Raw genomic sequence first — 21037 nt, forward strand, 5'->3', positions numbered from 1 at the left:
TACCAACACTGGTTAAACATGGCTTCATTGCACGGTGACCCACCACTAGGACTGTCTAAAATTACCTCAGGAAAGAAATATATCTTGGTACCGTGTTAGCCAGTAGATAGAAAAATATTTAGAATTGAGAGTCCTCAGTGGTCTTGAAAGCTTGCAATTTATTACCATCTTTTCAGTTAGCCATTAAAAGGTATCAACCACTGAGGACTCTCAATTCTAAATATTTTTAAAATTACCTCAGCAGAGTGCAGACCCTCGTTACACAAGAGAAGGTGGAGAGAAGTCTGGAACATTCTCCCCCCAAGTAGACGCCTCAGACAGCAACCAATCAGAGCCTTTCGCTCATTCCCTCATCTGCGGTGCATATATGAAACGTTTCACCTGATAGGGCACCATTTTTTTTTCTTATCACTGGTTATTCATCTTGCAGCCGCTAGATGGCAGCAGACATCGCGGTCTTCTCTGTGTCTTGTCTATCTGCTTTCTTTACTTCTCTGCTCTATGCGCTTCATACCGTCTCCAAGCGACGGTGACAGGTGACATGTCAGGTGTGTGAGCAGCGACACCTGCTGGTGGGCGTGGTTAGCAGCTAAGGAGCGGTTTGTGCAGCAGGTTGCAGGCCGGTGACGTGTCCGCCACCTCCGGCAGGTGAGGCTGCGGGTGTAACTGTGTCCTGGCCGGAGATGTGGAGCCTCCCCCGGGTGTCATCTCTCCGGGAGACCCTTCCTCGTGTGGAGGAGAGCCCTGTATCATCCTAGCGGCAGGTCAGTCTCTGGGCAGCACTGATTTACGTGTATATCACTCCTGTAATGACGTCATCATTATCTCAGACTACCTGCAGCAGTCAGAATAGGCCTGTGACGTCAGAACTGCTCCATTATAACCCCTGACATGCTATAACAGTCAGCAGACACCTGGGCTTGGACTGGTTGTTGCCTACTGCCATGTATTCTGCGTCTGCGGCCCCTTACTAGTGCGTCGGTGACCCCATTATCCTGGCAAATGAATGCAAACGGACCCCAACATGCACAAAATGTTCCTGAATGTTTCCATTCTCTGACAGCAAGCAGGGAGTTAGAAAACTGTGAGATAAGCTGCAGTGATTATTGATAAGGCCTCAAATAATTTCTGTATCACCTATAAGATGTGATCGTTCTTCGCCGCCCCCCAAATCCGTCTCCTGTACACCCGTCCCAGGTGAGGACGGACTCCGCACGAAGCACTACAACCTGCTCAACCTGTCCGGATTCCTCGACAAGTTAACCCTATTGGTGCCGGAGAGCAGAAGAACTGATTTGGGGTGCTGTGGATGACCCTGCCCCTCCCCCGACAGGAACAAACCTCAGTGGGAATTCTTCCGGTCGGGTAATAATTTGCACTGCAGATTTTCAGATCCAGAAGGAAGGAAGCCCCACGTAACTGCAGAAAAAGTCGTTTTGTTGCAATCTGAAGGTTACGTAGTGATAAGAGCAATGAGGGTACATTCTTTTTAGTATCATCACCCTCAGGTTGGCTGATCTCATCCGGAAGGAGCTGGCAAATATTAATCAAGGTGGTTTCCGCTCCAAATACCCCCCAGAAAAAGCGCTATTTAACCCCTTCACCCCAAAGCCTGTTTTCACCTAAGTGACCGGGCCAATTTTTACAATTCTGACCACTGTCCCTTTATGAGGTCATAACTCTGAAACGCTTCAATGGATCCTGGTGATTCTGACACTCTTTTCTCGTGACATATTGTACTTCATGATAGTGGTAAAACTTCTTCGATATGACTTGCATTTATTTGTGAAAAAAACAAAAATTTGTCGGAAATTATAAAAATTTAGCAATTTTCAAACTCTTAGTTTTTATGCCCTTAAATTAGAGAGTTATATCACATAATATAGTTAATAAACAACATTTCCCACATGTCTGCTTTACATCAGCACAGTTTTGGAAACATAATTTTTTTTTGTTAGGACGTTATAAAGGGTTAAAAGTTGACCAGCGATTTCTCATTTTTGCAACAAAATTTGCAAAACCATTTTTTTACGGACCACCTCACACTTGAAGTGACTTTGAGGGGTCTATATGACAGAAAATGCCCAAAAGTGACACCATTCTAAAAACTGCACCCCTCAAGGTACTCAAAACCACATTCAAAAAGTTTATTAACCCTTCAGGTGCGTCACAGGAATTTTTTGAATGTTTAAAAAAATTTAACATTTAACTTTTTTTTCACAAAATTTTTACTTCAGGTCCAATTTGTTTCATTTTACCAAGGGTAACAGGAGAAATTGGACCACAAAAGTCGTTGTACAATTTGTCCTGAGTACGCCGATACCCCATATGTGGGGGTAACCCACTGTTTGGGCACATGGCAGAGCTCGGAAGGGAAGGAGCGCTATTTGACTTTTCAATGCAAGATTTGCTGGAATTGAGATCGGAGCCCATGTCACGATTGGAGAGCCCCTGATGTGCCTAAACAGTGGAAACCCCCACAGGTGACACCATTTTGGAAAGTAGACCCCCTAAGGAACTAATCTAGATGTGTGGTGAGCACTTTGAACCTCCAAGTGCTTCACAGAAGTTTATAATGTAGAGCCGTAAAAAAAATTTTTTTATTAATTTTCACAAAAAATGATCTTTTTGCCCCAAATTTTTTATTTTCCCAAGGGTAAAAGGATAAATTGGACCCCAAAAGTTGTTGTGCAATTTGTCCTGAGTACGTCGATACTTCATATATGGGGATAAACCACTGTTTGAGCGCATGGCAGAGCTCGGAAGGGAAGGAGTGCCATTTGACTTTTCAATGCAAAATTGGCTGGAATTGAGATCGGACGCCATTTCGCATTTGGAGAGCCCCTGACGTGCCTTAACAGTGGAAACCCCCCACAAGTGACCCCATTTTGGAAAGAAGACCCCCTAAGGAACTTATCTAGATGTGTGGTGAGCACTTTTAACCCCCAATTGTTTCACTAAAGTTTAGAATGTAGCATTGTGAAAATTAAAAAAATCATTTTTTCTTTCCACAAAATGATGTTTTAGCCCGCAATTTTTTTCCCCCAAGGGTAACAGGAGAAATTGGACCCCAAAAGTTGTTGTCCAACTTGTCCTGAGAACGCTGATACCCCATATGTTGGGGGGAACCACTGTTTGGGTGCACGGCAGAGCTCGAAAGGGAAGGAGCGCCATTTGAAATGCAGACTTAGATGGATTGGTCTGCAGGCGTCATGTTGCATTTGCAGAGCCCCTGATGTACCTAAACAGTAGAAACCCCCCACAAGTGACCCCATATTGGAAACTAGACCCCCAAAGGAACTTATCTAGATGTGTTGTGAGAGCTTTGAACCAACAAGTGTTTCACTACAGTTTATAACGCAGAGCCGTGAAAATAAAAATTTTTTTTTTTTCCACGAAAATGATATTTTATCCCCTATGTTTTTATTTTCCCAAGGGTAACAGGACAAATTGGACCCCAAAAGTTGTTGTCCAACTTGTCCTGAGAACGCTGATACCCCATATGTTGGGGGGAACCACTGTTTGGGTGCACGGCAGAGCTCGAAAGGGAAGGAGCGCCATTTGAAATGCAGACTTAGATGGATTGGTCTGCAAGCGTCATGTTGCATTTGCAGAGCCCCTGATGTACCTAAACAGTAGAAACCCCCCACAAGTGACCCCATATTGGAAACTAGACCCCCAAAGGAACTTATCTAGATGTGTTGTGAGAGCTTTGAACCAACAAGTGTTTCACTACAGTTTATAACGCAGAGCCGTGAAAATAAAAAATATTTTTTTTTTCCACGAAAATTATATTTTATCCCCTATGTTTTTATTTTCCCAAGGGTAACAGGACAAATTGGACCCTAAAAGTTGTTGTCCAACTTGTCCTGAGAACGCTGATACCCCATATGTTGGGGGGAACCACTGTTTGGGCACACAGGAGAACTCGGAAGGGAAGGAGCCCTGTTTTACTTTTTCAAAGCAGAATTGGCTGGAATTGAGATCGGACGCCATGTTGCGTTTGGAGAGCCCCTGATGTGCCTAAACAGTGGAAACCCCCAATTATAACTGAAACCCTAACCCTAGCCCTAACCCTAGCCCTAATGGGAAAATGGAAATAAATACATTTTTTTACATTTTATTATTTTTCCCTAACTAAGGGGGTGATGAAGGGGGGTTTGATTTACTTTTATAGTGTTTTTTTTGGCGGATTTTTATGATTGGCAGCCGTCACACACTAAAAGACGCTTTTTATTGCAAAAAATAGTTTTTGCATCACCACATTTTGAGAGCTATAATTTATCCATATTTTGGCCCACAGAGTCATATGAGGTCTTGTTTTTTGCGGGACGAGTTGACGTTTTTATTGGTAACATTTTCGGGCAGATGACATTTTTTGATCGCTTTTTATTCCGATTTTTGGGAGGCGGAATGAACAAAAACCAGCTATTCATGAATTTCTTTTGGGGGAGGCGTTTATACCGTTCCACGTGTGGTAAAATGGATAAAGCAGTTTTATTCTTCGGGTCAGTACGATTACAGCGATACCTCATTTATGTAATTTTTTTTATGTTTTGGCGCTTTTACACAATAAAAACTATTTTATATAAAAAAATAATTGTTTTTGCATCGCATTATTCTGAGAGCTATAACTTTTTTATTTTTCTGCTGATGATGCTGTATGGCGGCTTTTTTTTGCGGGACAAGATGACGTTTTCAGCGGTACCATGGTTATTTATATCCGTCGTTTTGATCGCGTGTTATTCCACTTTTTGTTCGCCTGTATGATAATAAAGCGTTGTTTTTTGCCTTGTTTTTTTTTTTTTTTTTTTTTTTTGCGGTGTTCACTGAAGGGGTTAACTAGTGGGATAGTTTTATAGAGCGGGTCGTTACGGACGCGGCGATACCAAATATGTGTACATTTATTGTTTTTTTTTTTTTTTTTACATAAATAAATGGATTTATTGGGAAATGTTTTTTTTTTTTTTTATTTGGGGATTTTTTTTAAATTTTTTTTTACAGATTCTATTTTTTTTTTACTTTCTAACATTGTCCCAGGGTGGGACATCTCTGTATTAGATCAGATCGTTGATCTGACACTGTGCATAGCACACTGTCAGATCAACGATCTGACAGGCAGCTTACCTGGCTTTCCAGCGCCTGCTCTCAGCAGGCGCCGGCTAGCCAGGTCACTTCATGACCCGGAAGGAGTCCGGCGGCCATTTTGGATCCGGGGACTCCTTCCGGGTCACCGGAGCAACGCGATCTCATTGCGTTGCTCCGGTGGGAGAGCGCAGGGAGCCCCCGTCCCTGCGCGATCCCCCTCTATGCCGCTGTCACTACTGACAGCGGCATCAGAGGGGTTAAATGCCCGCGATCGGCGATAGCGCCGATCGTGGGCATTGCTGCGGGGTGTCAGCTGTCATATACAGCTGACACCCGCACCCGATCACCGCGGCGCTCAGCGCGAGACCGCGGTGATCGGTGCGCCGTACTAGTACTGCTGCTGGCACTAATGCAGTGCCGGCAGCGCAGTACTAGTACGGCGCGTGTCGCGAAGGGGTTAAACGTTCAAAAGAATGAAGATGCAGGTTTCTATTACTGTTCACATGTCCAGGCTACTGAGCGTCTTTTTGAGGTGGTTGTGATGATCAAACGTGCTTTATAAGTTGTTATCTGAGCATGCTCGGGTCCTAACTGAGTGTCTTCGGCGTGCTCGACAAATACGTTCGAGTCCCCGTGGCTGCATGTCTCGTGGCCAATAAACAGGAAATCCCCGCCTGTGTTGCTGCTGTCGTACATCGGTGAGACATGCAGCCACAGGGACTCGAGCATATTATTGGAGCACGCCAAAGACACTCGGTCAGCACCCGAGCATGCGGGATAACACCTTATCCGAGAACGTCCGCTCATCACTAGTGACCGCTCCACTTTTTAGGCGTTTTCCCCTCGGAGTATACAATACAAGTCGAGGGTCTAGATTTCTTCATTGTGAAATGGCGTTAGAAAATAAGACATTGAAAAAAAAAAAAAATGCATAAAAAAAACTCACCAACAATGGTTAAAAATATCAACGAAGCGCTCAGGAAACGGTAAAAAAAACTAAAAAGGATGCAACGGGATAAAAACTCCAGCATTTCCTGCAGCTTTTGCCAGTTGAAAAATTTGACAAGTTCTCCCTTCCGGGAAACAAAAGTCCAGTGCACATACCCTAACGTGGCTCTACTATCTCCTATAGGGGTCTCATCGGGGGTCCTTTCTAGACCTAAAATACTCCTATAAGGACATGTTAAATGGGGCTGTCTAAGCAGTCCTGTGGGTGGGCACAGCCAGAAGAGGACAATATAGGGCCTGTTTGCAATCTAAAGCTCATAATGCCCAGTTCCAACTGCTTTGGAGACCAAAATGGTTCCCCTTACCTTTCAGGCCCCTATGCGGTTGTACCAATGATATGTGGTCCTGTGGTCATGTCAGTAGTCCATGGCTGCTGGACCAGAGCCCTGTGGAATTTATCCTACCTGTTGGCATCCTTGGTACCTCTTCTGATTAGTAGGCCCGGCGTGTCGTCATAGTTGTGGCACAACACACGCATGACTTCATGCCTTCTAATCACAAGCGAGGGTCCTGCACATCATTTAGTTCCACTCTGTGGCTAAAATCGGTGAAGGTCTGGACCACCTTGCAATTCCTTGCCATCATACCTTTGAAGATTGCAGTTCAGGTGCTGAAGACCTGCTTCACTCCTCCATGTCTGGATACCTGTGGAACTCTGCCAGAAAAGTAATGTACCAATAACTGGGTGACTGGCTGAAGAGTCCGACCCCCCACAATTTGAACCTATCGTTGCTTGTAAAATACCTCTGTAGTGTATTGAACTTATAGGAGCAGAACATGGCAGACCCAAGGGTCTTCAGGAGGCTCCTGGCTGCTATGAAGACCAAGTGGAACCCTCACTATTGCGTCATGGTGGGATAACAGATGAGATCCCATATCTAACTGCTTAGACGCCATTGTCTGTATTGACGAAGGCATCTAAGGTGTTCAACTGCAGGTTATGGAGCTCCATACACGGGAACCCAACAGATGTAGATATACGTCACGTGGGGGAGGATTGGATTTCAGCCATAAGCATCAATCAGTAGTGATGAGCGGCCGTGCTCAGACAAGGTGTTATCCCCCATGCTCGGGTGCTCACCGAGTGTCTTTGGCGTGCTCGAGTAATATGTTCGAGTCCCCGCGGCTTCATGTCTCACGACTGCCTAATAAACATGCAATCCCTCCATATGTTGCTGCTGTCGAGCAGCCCCGAGACATGCAGCCGACGGGACTCGAACATATTATTCGAGCACGCTGAAGACCCTCAGCACCCGAGCATGCGGGATAACACCTTATCTGAGCATGTCCACTCATCACTATCGATTACCTACTGATAGGACATGTCCCATCATTGGGGATCTGACCTCGATCCTTCACCAGTGCTCGGCTCCTCATTCTGGCAATCTGGTTATAAACGTTTGGTGAAAACTTCAAATACAGTGTAACCTCTTTATGATGACCACTTGGGGGGTGGTCTCCTCAAAGAAGATGACCTGTATGTATGCCAAAAAAATCTGTCACAGGAACTCTGGACAAGAGGGTGGTGCTGAAGATGGGGAGTGCTGCAGTCCTTTATATAAAGTTTTTAGCTGGTTGGGGAGCACCTGACGGAGTTTAGTTGGGTGGCTGTGAGCAGGCCGAGGTGACCTCACTGGTGTTAGGACCTCCAACGTCCCACCATAGAAGGAACCTATAGAAGTGCAGCACATCACTCCCAGCAGGCAATCACGCTTCTTACTACAACATGTCATAGGGAGTCAGCAGACCAAGTTCATTATCACACCAGGAAGTTATGTCCTGCTGCGGAGAGCAAACACTCACACCCTCTTAAGACACTCGCTGTATAGTACCAAGGATTTTTCAGCCAAGTTCCTTATCTTGACAGACGGACATTTTTGTTACGATGCCAACATCATAGGACGTTGATTATATATACAGTACAGACCATAAGTTTGGACACACCTTCTCATTTAAAGATTGTTCTGTATTTTCATGACTATGAAAATTGTACATTCACACTGAAGGCATCACAACTATGAATTAACACATGTGGAAATATATACTTAACAAAAAAGTATGAAACAACTGAAAAAAAAAAAAAAATATATATATATATATAATTTATTGTCTAAGGGGTACTTCCGTCTTTGCGTCGCTGATTGGTCTCGCCAGCTGCCTGTCATGGCTGCCGCGACCAATCAGCGACGGGCACAGTCCGATTAATCCCTCCTCTACTCCCCTACAGTCAGTGCCCGGCACCCGCTCTGTAATCCCCTCCAGTCACCGCTCACACAGGGTTAATGCCAGCGATAATGGGTCGCGGGTACCGCACTCCGTTACCGCTGCTATTAACCCTGTGTGTCCCCAACTTTTTTACTATTGATGATGCCTATGCAGCATCAATAGTAAAAAGATGTAATGTTAAAAATAATTTTAAAAAAACCTGCTATTCTCACCTTCCGTCATCTGACGATGCGCTCGCGCCAGCCGCCATCTTCCGTTCCCGGAGATGCATTGCGAAATTACCCAGAAGACTTAGCGGTCTCACGAGACTGCTAAGTCATCTGGGTAATTTCGCAATGCATCCTGGGAACGGAAGCTGGTGGTCGCATCGCGCGCGCGTCAGGACAGCATCGCCCGAATTTCGCTGGATCCCAGGGGGTGAGTATATAACTATTTTTTATTTTAAATTTTTTTTTTAACAGGGATATGGTGCCCACACTGCTAAATACTGCGTGGGCTGCGTTATATACTACATGGCTGCTATATACTGCATGGCCTGTGTGATATACTGCGTGGCTGCTATATACTGCATGGGCAGTGTTATATACTGCGTGGGCTGTGGGCTCACATGAGGACCGCCCCAGGAAAGGAAGACCAAGAGTCACCTCTGCTTCTGAGGATGTTTATTAGTCACTTGCCTCAGAAATCGCCGGTTAACAGCAGCTCAGATTAGAGACCAGGTCAATGCCACACAGAGTTCTAGCAGCAGACACATCTCTTCAACAACTGTTAAGAGGAGACTTTGTGCAGCAGGCCTTCATGGTAATATAGCTGCTAGGAAACCACTGCTAAGGACAGGCAACAAGCAGAAGAGACTTGTTTGGGCTAAAGAACACAAGGAATGGATATTAGACCAGTGCAAATCTTTGCTTTGGTCTGATGAGTCCAAATTTGAGATCTTTGGTTCCAACCACCGTGTCTTTGTGCGACGCAGAAAAGGTGAACGGATGGACTACATGCCTGGTTCCCACCGTGAAGCATGGAGGAGGAGGTTTGATGCTGTGGGGGTGCTTTACTGGTGACACTGTTGGGGATGTATTCAAAATTGAAGGCATACTGAACCAGCATGGCTACCACAGCATCTTGCAGCGGCATGCTATTCCATCCGGTTTGCGTTTAATTGGACCATCATTTATTTTTCAACAGGATAATGACCCCAAACACACCTCCAGGCTGTGTAAGGGCTATTTGACCAAGAAGGAGAGTGATGGGGTGCTACGCCAGATGACCTGGCCTCCACAGTCACCAGACCTGAACCCAATCGAGATGGTTTGGGGTGAGCTGGACCGCAGAGTGAAGGCAAAAGGGCCAACAAGTGCTAAGCATCTCTGGGAACTCCTTCAAGATTGTTGGAAGACCATTCCCGGTGACTACCTCTTTGAAGCTCATCAAGAGAATGCCAAGAGTGTGCAAAGCAGTTATCAAAGCAAAAAGTGGCTACTTTGAAGAACCTAGAATATAAGACATAATTTCAGTTGTTTCACACTTTTTTGTTCAGTATATAATTCCACATGTGTTAATTCGTAGTTTTGATGCCTTCAGTGTGAATGTACAATTTTCATAGTCATGAAACTACAGAAAAATCTTTAAATGAGCGGGTGTGTCCAAACCTTTGGTCTGTACTGTGTGTATGTAATGTAATATATATATATATATATATATATATATATATATATATATATATATATATATATATATATATATATATATAATATATATACACACAGTACTTTAAAAGTGGAAATACATTTACACCCAAGTGATCCGCCTCAACTGTGTGGCCCTATATGGTGCAAGTTTATCCCTCCGCGTGCAATTTGCGCTACTTTTGTGGGCTGTTGTACGGCAGATGCACAGTCTCCGTTGAGGTCTGTAGAGGGCTGCACAGCAGAGGCAGTGGAAGACCGTGTCTGTAATGTGTTACAAGTGCTCCGTATTTAAGAAAGTCGCGTAGCACTTAAAAGGGTTCAGTTGTTAGAAGAGCTCCTTGACTACAAGCTCATCGCACGTCCATCGTGATAAGACCCCTAGTGATCAGCTGTGATATTAGGGAAATATTGTGTAAGTGTTGAATATCTCTGCAGCGCCACCACAGGAAAAAATGAAGTATTACACCGTGCCCATTCACATTGGTGGGTTGTCTGTATAATACACGGCAGGTTCACTTTTGTAGCTCTCCATTTTGGCCAAGGGATAAGGATCCATAGCTGACACCCCCACTAAAAGGGTGTATAAGGATAGGTTTTCCATGTCCATACATTTACATGGGTTGCCCCATCATGAGGGATCAGGACACATGGTGACAAGGTATTAAAGGGATTGGTTGTAGATGACGAGGAAAAAGCTAACATATTAAACACCTTCTTCTCCACGGTATTCACGGTGGAAAATGAAATGCTAGGTGAAATCCCAAGAAACAATGAAAACCCTATATTAAGAAGAGGTGCGAAACCGGCTAAATAAGATAAAAATACCGTATATACTCGAGTATAAGCCGAGATTTTCAGCCCAAATTTTTGGGCTGAAAGTGCCCCTCTCGGCTTATACTCGAGTCAATGTGGGTGGCAGGGTCGGCGGGTGAGGGGGTGAGGGCGCTGAGGTATACTTACCTAGTCCAAGCGATCCTCGCGCTGTCCCTGCCTTCCTCCCCGTCTTCTGTGCTGCAGCTTCTTCCTCTCTTCAGCGGTCACGTGGGACCGCTCATTAGAGATATGAATAAGCGGCTCCACCTCCCATAGGGGCGGAGCCGCCTATTCATTCCTCTAATCAGCGGTGCCGGTGACCGCTGACAGGAAGAGCTGCGGCACCGAAGACCAGGCAGAGGGACAGCGCGAGGATCGCCAGGACTAGGTAAGTATAGCATATTCACCTGTCCTCGTTCCGGGCGCCGCTCCATCTTCCCGGCCGGCGCCTCCATCTTCCCGGCGTCTGCGCTCTGACTGTTCAGGCAGAGGGCGCGATGACGCATATAGTGTGCGCGGCGCCCTCTGCCTGATGAGTCAGAGCAGAGACGCCGGGAAGATGGAGGCGCCGGAACGAGACGCCGGGAGCTGCAATCAAGGGAGGTGAGTATGTGGGTTTTTTTTTTTATTGCAGCAGCGGCGGCAGAGATTTCTATGGGGCACAATGAACGGTGCAGAGCACCGTATATGGCACAGCAATGGGGCACAATGAACGGTGCAAAGCACCGTATATGGCACAGCAATGGGGCACAATGAACGGTGCAGAGCACCGTATATGGCACAGCAATGGGGCACAATGAACGGTGCAGAGCACCGTATATGGCACAGCAATGGGGCACAATGAACGGTGCAGAGCACTGTATATGGCACAGCAATGGGGCACAATGAACGGTGCAGAGCACCGTATATGGCACAGCAATGGGGCACAATGAACGGTGCAGAGCACCGTATATGGCACAGCAATGGGGCACAGTGAACGGTGCAGAGCACTGTATATGGCACAGCAATGGGGCACAATGAACGGTGCAGAGCACCGTATATGGCACAGCTAAGGGGCACAATGAACGGTGCAGAGCACTATATGGGGCACAGCTATGGGGAAATAATGAACGGTGTAGAGCACTATATGGCACAGCTATGGGGAAATAATGATCTATTTTTATTTTTGAAATTCACCGGTAAATGCTGCATTTCCACCCTAGGCTTATACTCGAGTCAATAAGTTTTCCCAGTTTTTTTGTGGCAAAATTAGGGGGGTCGGCTTATACTCGGGTCGGCTTATACTCGAGTATATACGGTAGATAAATCTCCGGGTCCGGATGGCATACACCCACGAGTACTAAGAGAACTAAGTAATGTAATAGATAAACCATTATTTCTTATTTTTAGGGACTCTATAGCGACGGGATCTGTTCCGCAGGACTGGCGCATAGCAAATGTGGTGCCAATATCCAAAAAGGGCTCTAAAAGTGAACCTGGAAATTATAGGCCAGTAAGTCTAACCTCTATTGTTGGTAAAATATTTGAAGGGTTTCTGAAGGATGTTATTCTGGATTATCTCAATGAGAATAACTGTTTAACTCCATATCAGCATGGGTTTATGAGAAATCGCTCCTGTCAAACCAATCTAATCAGTTTTTATGAAGAGGTAAGCTATAGGCTGGACCACGGTGAGTCATTGGACGTGGTATATCTCGATTTTTCCAAAGCGTTTGTTACTGTGCCGCACAAGAGGTTGGTACACAAAATGAGAATGCTTGGTCTGGGGGAAAATGTGTGTAAATGGGTTAGTAACTGGCTTAGTGATAGAAAGCAGAGGGTGGTTATAAATGGTATAGTCTCTAACTGGGTCGCTGTGACCAGTGGGGTACCGCAGGGGTCGATATTGGGACCTGTTCTCTTCAACATATTTATTAACGATCTGGTAGAAGGTTTACACAGTAAAATATCGATATTTGCAGATGATACAAAACTATGTAAAGCAGTTAATACAAGAGAAGATAGTATTCTGCTACAGATGGATCTGGATAAGTTGGAAACTTGGGCTGAAAGGTGGCAGATGAGGTTTAACAATGATAAATGTAAGGTTATACATATGGGAAGAAGGAATCAATATCACCATTGCACACTGAACGGGAAACCACTGGGTAAATCTGACAGGGAGAAGGACTTGGGGATCCTAGTTAATTATAAACTTACCTGGAGCAGCCAGTGCCAGGCAGCAGCTGCCAAGGCAAACAGGATCATGGGGTGCATTAAAAGAGGTCTGGATACACATGATGAGACCATTATACTGCCTCTGTAAAAATCCCTAGTTAGACCGCACATGGAGTACTGTGTCCAGTTTTGGGCACCGGTGCTCAGGAAGGATATAATGGAACTAGAGAGAGTACAAAGGAGGGCAACAAAATTAATAAAGGGGATGGGAGAACTACAATACCCAGATAGGTTAGCGAAATTAGGATTATTTAGTCTAGAAAAAAGACGACTGAGGGGCGATCTAATAACCATGTATAAGTATATAAGGGGACAATACAAATATCTCGCTGAGGATCCGTTTATACCAAGGAAGGTGACGGGCACAAGGGGGCATTCTTTGCGTCTGGAGGAGAGAAGGTTTTTCCACCAACATAGAAGAGGATTCTTTACTGTTAGGGCAGTGAGAATCTGGAATTGCTTGCCTGAGGAGGTGGTGATGGCGAACTCAGTCGAGGGGTTCAAGAGAGGCCTAGATGTCTTCCTGGAGCAGAACAATATTGTATCATACAATTATTAAGTTCTGTAGAAGGACGTAGATCTGGGGATTTATTATGATGGAATATAGGCTGAACTGGATGGACAAATGTCTTTTTTCGGCCTTACTAACTATGTTACTATGTAAAATTAGAAAATCGTGGCTGCTACCTTTAAAGAAGAGACCCTCACCTGTCCATGATTGGTATTGCATCTCGTTGACAAAAATAAGTTCTCATTCACACATACATTTTTTTTTTTAACATACGAGGAGTTTAGTCAGTCTTTCTTTTTTTTTTTTAGTCTCAGTTTCTTGTACGTGAAAAGGGGGGGGGGGGGGGGAATCTCTATTCTTTTGATATGCAACAGTCCATGAAAATAGGACCGCACCGAGTTTTCACAGACCAAAAAACTTTTATTGCTTATTCTGATATGACATTTGGATCAAAATCGGACATGACTCTGTGATTTTGCATGGGCCACTCGATCCGTGGAAAATCAGGGACTATAGTGGGTACAAGTCCTATCAGTGAAAAACAGACATGTGAATGAGTCCTAAGACTGAGCTTCAGTGCCAGGAAGAACCTGTGGACAGGTATGGTGCTGCTTATGGATGGAAGCAGCCATATATTTTTTTTCTAATTTTGTACTATCCCTTTAACGATGGCAGTAATTAATGTGACTAGAGATCAGCGAATAAATTTGCAGGACCCTGGCATTCTATGGCCGCCGGATGGGAGTCTGGCGATCCAGCTCACGCCTGCTGTCATCCCCAGCGCCTCTTCTGACTTGCATGCCCAACAGCGACGTCATGGTTTCGGTATCATGCCAGGCGTTCTAATCAGAAGAGGCATCGGGGATGTAAGCATGTAGGAGGAGGCATGACTGACAACTGTCGTGGCCTCTGGAATAGGGTCCCGGGAACTGATTTTGCTCATCTATAGACGTGATTCTATAAATTGCGCAGACTTCATAGCCTCTGTGATAAAGTAGGTTGAACCAATGTAACACATTCTTCATGGTCATATAATCTAATGAAGCCCAATATATATTAACTACAACTCAGATGATTGTATCATAGTCCACTGATAAGAATATATGGGGAGTTTTCCTAACTCGTTCTATTATGTGTTCACAGGACTCCTGGACGAGGCACTTCCCAACTAAAAACATGAGTGTCACCAAGCAGTGGGACATCAACAAGGCTCTGGCCATCGCCAGCCTTTTCCATTTCTTCCACGGCATTGGAAAGTTCTGCCTTATCCCTTTCTTAACCATCTTCTTCCGATACCTGGGACTAAGTCCTCCTTTGGTGGGCATAATAATAGGCCTGAAGCACATGATCCATGTTTTTTGGGCCCCTTTTTGCTCTTATATGGCCAAAACGAACAGTAAGAGAAGGCTTCTTATCACGACTTCTCTGCTGTTGTCAGCTGGAGTCGGCATAACCTTCACTTTGTTTCCCCCGTTGGAAAGAGATATGGTCCTGAGATACTGTAACGTTAGTCTTCCTTGGAATCAGAAGGTGACCACCTCAGGTGCTATAGATGTGGAGCTGTTTGGACCTGAGGACAAGACTAGTTTTCTGCTTCCTGAAGGTACTTCGACATCTCAGCCGGAACCAGTCCTGTTTACAGAACATTGGACAATGGAAGACACAACCGTGGAAAATGGTGACACCACAGAGACAACATTTGCCATCTCCACTTTATCAACACTTCTAGAAACCAACACTCCAGGGCAGAAAAAGCTTAAACCAAAGACTAAACCAACATCCACTAATTCTAGAGAGAATACCACCAGCCATAACAGCGAGGTTTTGAGCAACTCTTCTCAAGTAGACTCAGATTCTACTCTTATACCATCTCCGAACCCTATATCATCCAACCATTCTGTACATAAGAAAGTCCGAGATGTCAGCTTGGGCATTCCGGTCCTGGAACACTTCCTGGATAATGAACATAGGATATTACTGGTCGTATTGGGCATGGTCATGATCTGGGCCATCTTCTCGGCTCCACTAAAGTGGACAACAGATGACAGTCTTTACGAATATCTTGACTTTGTAGATGCCACTGACCGGCATGGTAAAGTCTGGATTTGGAGCCACATGGGAGCTTGCATTGGCTCCTGTGCCATTGTACTGTTAATGGAGAATCTCAGTTGCTTCCTGATGGCTGACATCCCCAGGATCTATCTTCATTTCTATGGCTATTCTGCTTTTATGCTCATCACTATGATCCTTGCCACTTTTTATCCTATACATGTGTCAAAGAAAACTGAACATAGCAACAAGACGATGAAAGCTCTGGCTCTCATCGGAAGCGACGGCCAAGTCATTCTTCTTACCATCACCGTCTTTTTGACTGGCGCCATTTGGTCCACAGCTCACAACTTCTTGTTTTGGCAGATGCAGGATGTGGGCAGCACGGAGCTCTATATGGGGATCTCTGTCAGCCTTGCTATTTTGTCTGAAGTTGTGCTTCACTTCTTCAGGGGTAAAATGTTGAGAGCCATTTCTCTCAAGTGGACAGTGGTCACTGGCCTTGGCTGTCTGGCGTTACAGATGGTCTATTACTCATTCTTATGGACACCTTGGGCCGTGTTGCCCATTCAAGTTTTAAGTGCCTTCAGCAACGGAGCCCTTGTCTGGGCTGTAAATGCCCAAGCCAATGACGTGGCTACACCAGGGACGGAGAGGGCTCTGCAGCTCGTTCTGCACTGCTTATCACATGACTGTGGCGCCAGCCTGGGCAGCTTTGCCAGTGGTTTCATTGTCAGCGGTTTTAGCCTTCCTATACTGTTCCAAGCGTGTAGCATAACTCTGCTGCTCTGGATCGCTTTGTTCTTGTTAGTCCATCCCAGACTTCCCCATATAAAGAAAATTAACTATTCGCGGCTCCTTGCTGCAGACAACAGCGACTTGAGCGACACTGATGACGACCAAGAAAGAGACTGGCTCGTTAAAGCTATGAAAGATGATTGCAAAAAATGGTAGCCTGTAATAAAATGCATGACTTTATGCCACCATGAACCTAATCTTTGATGTGATATGGCTCACTATGAAAATGGATGATAATATATAATATTTTATTACACTCTGTATTATTATTATTTATTTATTTTTATTATTATTTTTTTTTTTATAAATATCCTTCGAATGATTGAAGAGTTGGTTATAGATTAGGCAGCTAGCTAGACGCCCCTAAGCTATTAATTACTTCGCATTACATAATAGTATATCTGATAGACGCAATCTGTTCTGCAGCATCGTGTCATGAGCCGCAACATCGGGGGGATCGTGGTGTGAGGCCGCGATAATGAGGGGATCGTGGGGGGAGGTTGCGACACGGAGGGGGATCGTGGCGTGAGGTCGCGACACGGAGGGGGATCGTGGCGTGAGGTTGCGACAAGGAGGGGGATGGTGGCGTGAGGTCTCGACACGGAGGGGGATCGTGACGTGAGGTTGCGACATGGAGGGGAATGGTGGCATGAGGTTGCGACACGGAGGGGGATCGTGGCGTGAGGTTACGGCAAGGAGGGGGATGGTGGCGTGAGGTCGCGACACGGAGGGGGATCGTGGCGTGAGCTTGCGACAAGGAGGGGGATGGTGGCGTGAGGTCACGACACGGAGGGGGATCGTGGCGTGATGTTGCGACAAGGAGGGGGATCGTGGCGTGAGGTTGCGACAAGGAGGGGGATCGTGGCGTGAGGTTACGGCAAGGAGGGGGATGGTGGCGTGAGGTCGCGACACGGAGGGGGATCGTGGCGTGAGGTTGCGACGAGGGGGATGGTGGCGTGAGGTCACGACACGGAGGGGGATCGTGGCGTGAGGTCGCGTCAAGGAGGGGGATCGTGGCGTGATGTTGCGACAAGGAGGGGGATCGTGGCGTGATGTTGCGACAAGGAGGGGGATCGTGGCGTGAGGTTGCGACAAGGAGGGGGATCGTGGCGTGAGGTTGCGACAAGGAGGGGGATCGTGGCGACTTGTCTGCATTATTTCACTAAAATAGTTTCACGAAAGGAATTTGCACAAATGGTTTAGACAAATTGAAGAACTTGGCATTAAAATGGAGGTGTGGTGAAATAAAGTTGATTTTATTATTGCAGTCGAGGTTTATTTAACGTTTTCAGTCTTACATCAGACCTTCATCAGAGCTGAATGCATGAGAGGAGAAACCACAGTACCAGCGCTTGTGGAATGCATTCTGCGTCGCTTGTGGAGGTGCTGGTACTGTGGTTCCTCCTCTCATGCATTCAGCTCTGATGAAGGTCTGATGTAAGACCAAAAACGTTAAACAAACCTTGAATGCAATAATAAAAAAATAATAAAAGGAACTTTATTTCACCACACCTCCATTTGAGTGCCAAGTTCTTCAATTTGTTAGTACATACAGGTTGTAAGTGCACAAATTGTTTTGGTCGTGCCACAGCATATCTGAGATCAGGCCAAAAACATTTGTACAACGTGGTCTGTGAGTTGATGTTGTGGGATGCTGTGCAGCTTTTGCCTTTTTACACCACGTTCAGTATTTTACATCAGTATTTGAAAGCCAAAACCAGGAGTGAAACAATCAGAGGAAAATTATAATAGAAACATATGCACCACTTCTGCATTTATCACCCACTCCTGGTTTTGGCTTACAAATACTGATCTACTATATAATTGTCTAAGGGTCACTTCCGTCTGTCCTTCTTTCTGTCTGTCACGGTTATTCATTTGCTGATTGGTCTCGACAGCTGCCTGTCATGGCTTCCGCGACCAATCAGCGATGGGCACAGTCCGGAAGAAAATGGCCGCTCCTTACTCCCAGCAGTCAGTGCCTGTCGCCCGTATACTCCCCTCCGGTCACTCCGGTCACCACTAACACAGGGTTAATGCCGGCGGTAACGGACCGCGTTATACTGCGGGTAACGCACTCAGTTACCGCCGCTATTAACCCTGTGTGTCCCCAACTTTTTAACCCCTTACCGGCATCGGACGTACTATACCGTCCGATGCCGACTCCCCTGCTTTGATGCAGGGCTCCGCTGTGAGCCCGCATCAAAGCTGGGACATGTCAGCTGTTTTGAACAGCTGACATGTGCCCGTAATAGGCGCAGGCAGAATCGCGATCTGCCCGCACCTATTAACTAGTTAAATGCCGCTGTCAAACGCAGACAGCGGCATTTAACTACCGCTTCTGGCCGGGCGGCCGGAAATGACGTCATCGCCGACCCCCGTCACATGATCGGGGGTCGGCGATGCTTGCATATTGTAACCATAGAGGTCCCAGAGACCTCTATGGTTACTGATTGCCGGTGGCTGTGAGCGCCACCCTGTGGTCGGCGCTCACAGCACACCTGCATTTCTGCTACATAGCAGCGATCAGCAGATCGCTGCTATGTAGCAGAGCCGATCGAGTTGTGCCTGCTTCTAGCCTCCCATGGAGGCTATTGAAGCATGGCAAAAGTTAAAAAAAAGTTTAAAAAAATGTGAAAAAAATAAAAAAAAACATAAAAGTTTAAATCACCCCCCTTTCGCCCCAATCAAAATAAATCAATAAAAAAAATATCAAATCTACGCATATTTGGTATCGCTGCGCTCAGAATCGCCCGATCTATCAATTAAAAAAAAGTATTAACCTGATCGCTAAACAGCGTAGCGGGAAAAAATTTTGAAACGCCAGAATTACGTTTTTTTGGTCGCCGCGACATTGCATTAAAATGCAATAACGGGCGATCAAAAGAACGTATCTGCACCGAAATGCTATCATTAAAAACGTCATCTCGGCACGCAAAAAATAAGCCCTCAACCGACCCCAGATCACGAAAAATGGAGACGCTACAAGTATCTGAAAATGGCGCAATTTTTTTTTTTTTTTTTTTTAAGCAAAGTTTGGAATTTTTTTTCACCACTTAGCTAAAAAATAACCTAGTCATGTTAGGTGTCTATGAACTCGTACTGACCTGGAGAATCATAATGGCAGGTTAGTTTTAGCATTTAGTGAACCTAGCAAAAAAAGCCAAACAAAAAACCAATGTGGGATTGCACTTTTTTTGCAATTTCACCGCACTTGGAATTTTTTTCCCGTTTTCTAGTACACGACATGCTAAAACCAATGATGTCGTTCAAAAGTACAACTCGTCCCGCAAAAAATAAGCCCTCACATGGCCAAATTGACAGAAAAATAAAAAAGTTATGGCTCTGGGAAGGAGGGGAGCGAAAAACGAACACGGAAAAACGAAAAATCCCCCGGTCATGAAGGGGTTAATATTGACGCTGCCTATGCGGCATCAATAGTAAAAAATGTAATGTTAAAAATAATTTAAAAAAACCTGCTATACTCACCCTCCGTAGTCGCTCGCACCGGCCGTCATCTTCCGTTGCAGGTTCCGGTGGCAAAGATGGTATGGGAGAAGGACCTGCCATGACGTCACGGTCATGTGACCGATGTCATCACAGGTCCTGCGCTCATACCAACCCTGGGACCAGAAGCTGCCGTTGTCTACAAGGGGCCCTCGGAAAGGTGAGTACATGTTTATTTTTTATTTTTTAAACTGTGACAAACCTGGCTGGGCAATATACTACGAAGCTGGGCAATATAGTACGTGACTGGCCAATATACTACGTGGCTCTGTGCTGTATACTACTTTGCTGTGCAATATACTACGTGGCTCTGTGCTGTATACTACATCACTGGGCAATATACTACGTGACTGGCCAATATACTACGTGGCTCTGTGCTGTATACTACGTCACTGGGGAATATACTACGTGGCTCTGTGCTGTATACTACGTCACTGGGCAATATACTACGTGGCTGCGCAATATAGTACGTAACTGGGCAATATACTACGTGGCTGGGCAATATACTACGTGGCTGGGCAATATACTCCCTTGGCTGTGCAATATACTACGTGGCTGGGCAATATACTACGTGGACATGCATATTCTAGAATACCCGATGCGTTAGAATCGGGCCACCATCTAGTGTAAAATACCGACCAAATACTGAGCGTGTGAATGTGGCCATAGGCTGATACTACAAGGCTGGTGTTACGCCCACAGGGTGTGACAAGGTAAAGTGGACTCACTAGACCACTGATGGTGCAGTGGCGGCTATATACCCGATACTCAACAGACAGGAGAGTAGATCTCATAAACCAAAAGATATTTATTAACAAAAAGGAAACAGGAGTCAGAGGGAGAGAACCTCTGGATCACAGCACTGTACCACGTAGTGGAGCACCGGGCAAGGTGTACCCCTATACAGGGATTCCCCCGTCACAACACCAGGTGGCCTGAATGCTACGAATCCAGGACCAGAGGACGACCCATACTGACAAACTAGCAACACAGTAGAATACTTGGGCCAGCTGGTGGGGACAATCCCAGAAGCTCCATGAAATCCAGCAAGGTAGTTTCCACTGGTAGCAGGGTCTGGAGGATTCCGTGAGGAGAGGCAAGACAACCTGGAGTGAGAACCGGAGAGACCACA

At 45.7% G+C, this 21037-nt stretch overlaps 2 protein-coding genes across 3 annotated transcripts in view; both read left to right on the forward strand.

The window, feature by feature from the left end:
- The first annotated feature begins 627 nt into the window (after positions 1–627).
- MFSD6L (major facilitator superfamily domain containing 6 like) lies at positions 628–16651 on the forward strand. Of its 2 annotated transcripts, XM_069750651.1 has the most exons (3): positions 736–764; positions 12213–12315; positions 14695–16651. In XM_069750651.1, the coding sequence occupies exon 3, from the start codon at positions 14728–14730 to the stop codon at positions 16552–16554; it is 1827 nt and encodes a 608-aa protein (XP_069606752.1). In that variant the 5' UTR covers positions 736–764; positions 12213–12315; positions 14695–14727; the 3' UTR covers positions 16555–16651. The 2 variants fall into 2 exon arrangements, with proteins under 2 accessions (XP_069606751.1, XP_069606752.1); XM_069750650.1 differs by lacking the exon at positions 12213–12315 and having other exon boundaries at positions 628–764.
- The window catches only part of LOC138664179 (bMERB domain-containing protein 1-like), a 55302-nt gene continuing 35000 nt past the window's right edge, over positions 736–21037 (forward strand). Inside the window, exons 1-2 of the mRNA XM_069750652.1 lie at positions 736–764; positions 12213–12315. The gene's annotated coding sequence lies outside the window, so the exon portion shown is untranslated. The remainder of the gene's footprint in view (positions 765–12212; positions 12316–21037) is intronic.

This window comes from Ranitomeya imitator, chromosome 2, assembly GCF_032444005.1.
Source record: "Ranitomeya imitator isolate aRanImi1 chromosome 2, aRanImi1.pri, whole genome shotgun sequence".
NCBI classification, from domain to species: Eukaryota; Metazoa; Chordata; class Amphibia; order Anura; family Dendrobatidae; genus Ranitomeya; species Ranitomeya imitator.

What these genes read in the sequence shown, in the direction of transcription:
- MFSD6L (XM_069750650.1), top strand. Translation starts at nt 14,728, where the DNA reads ATGAGTGTCACCAAGCAGTGGGACATCAACAAGGCTCTGGCCATCGCC.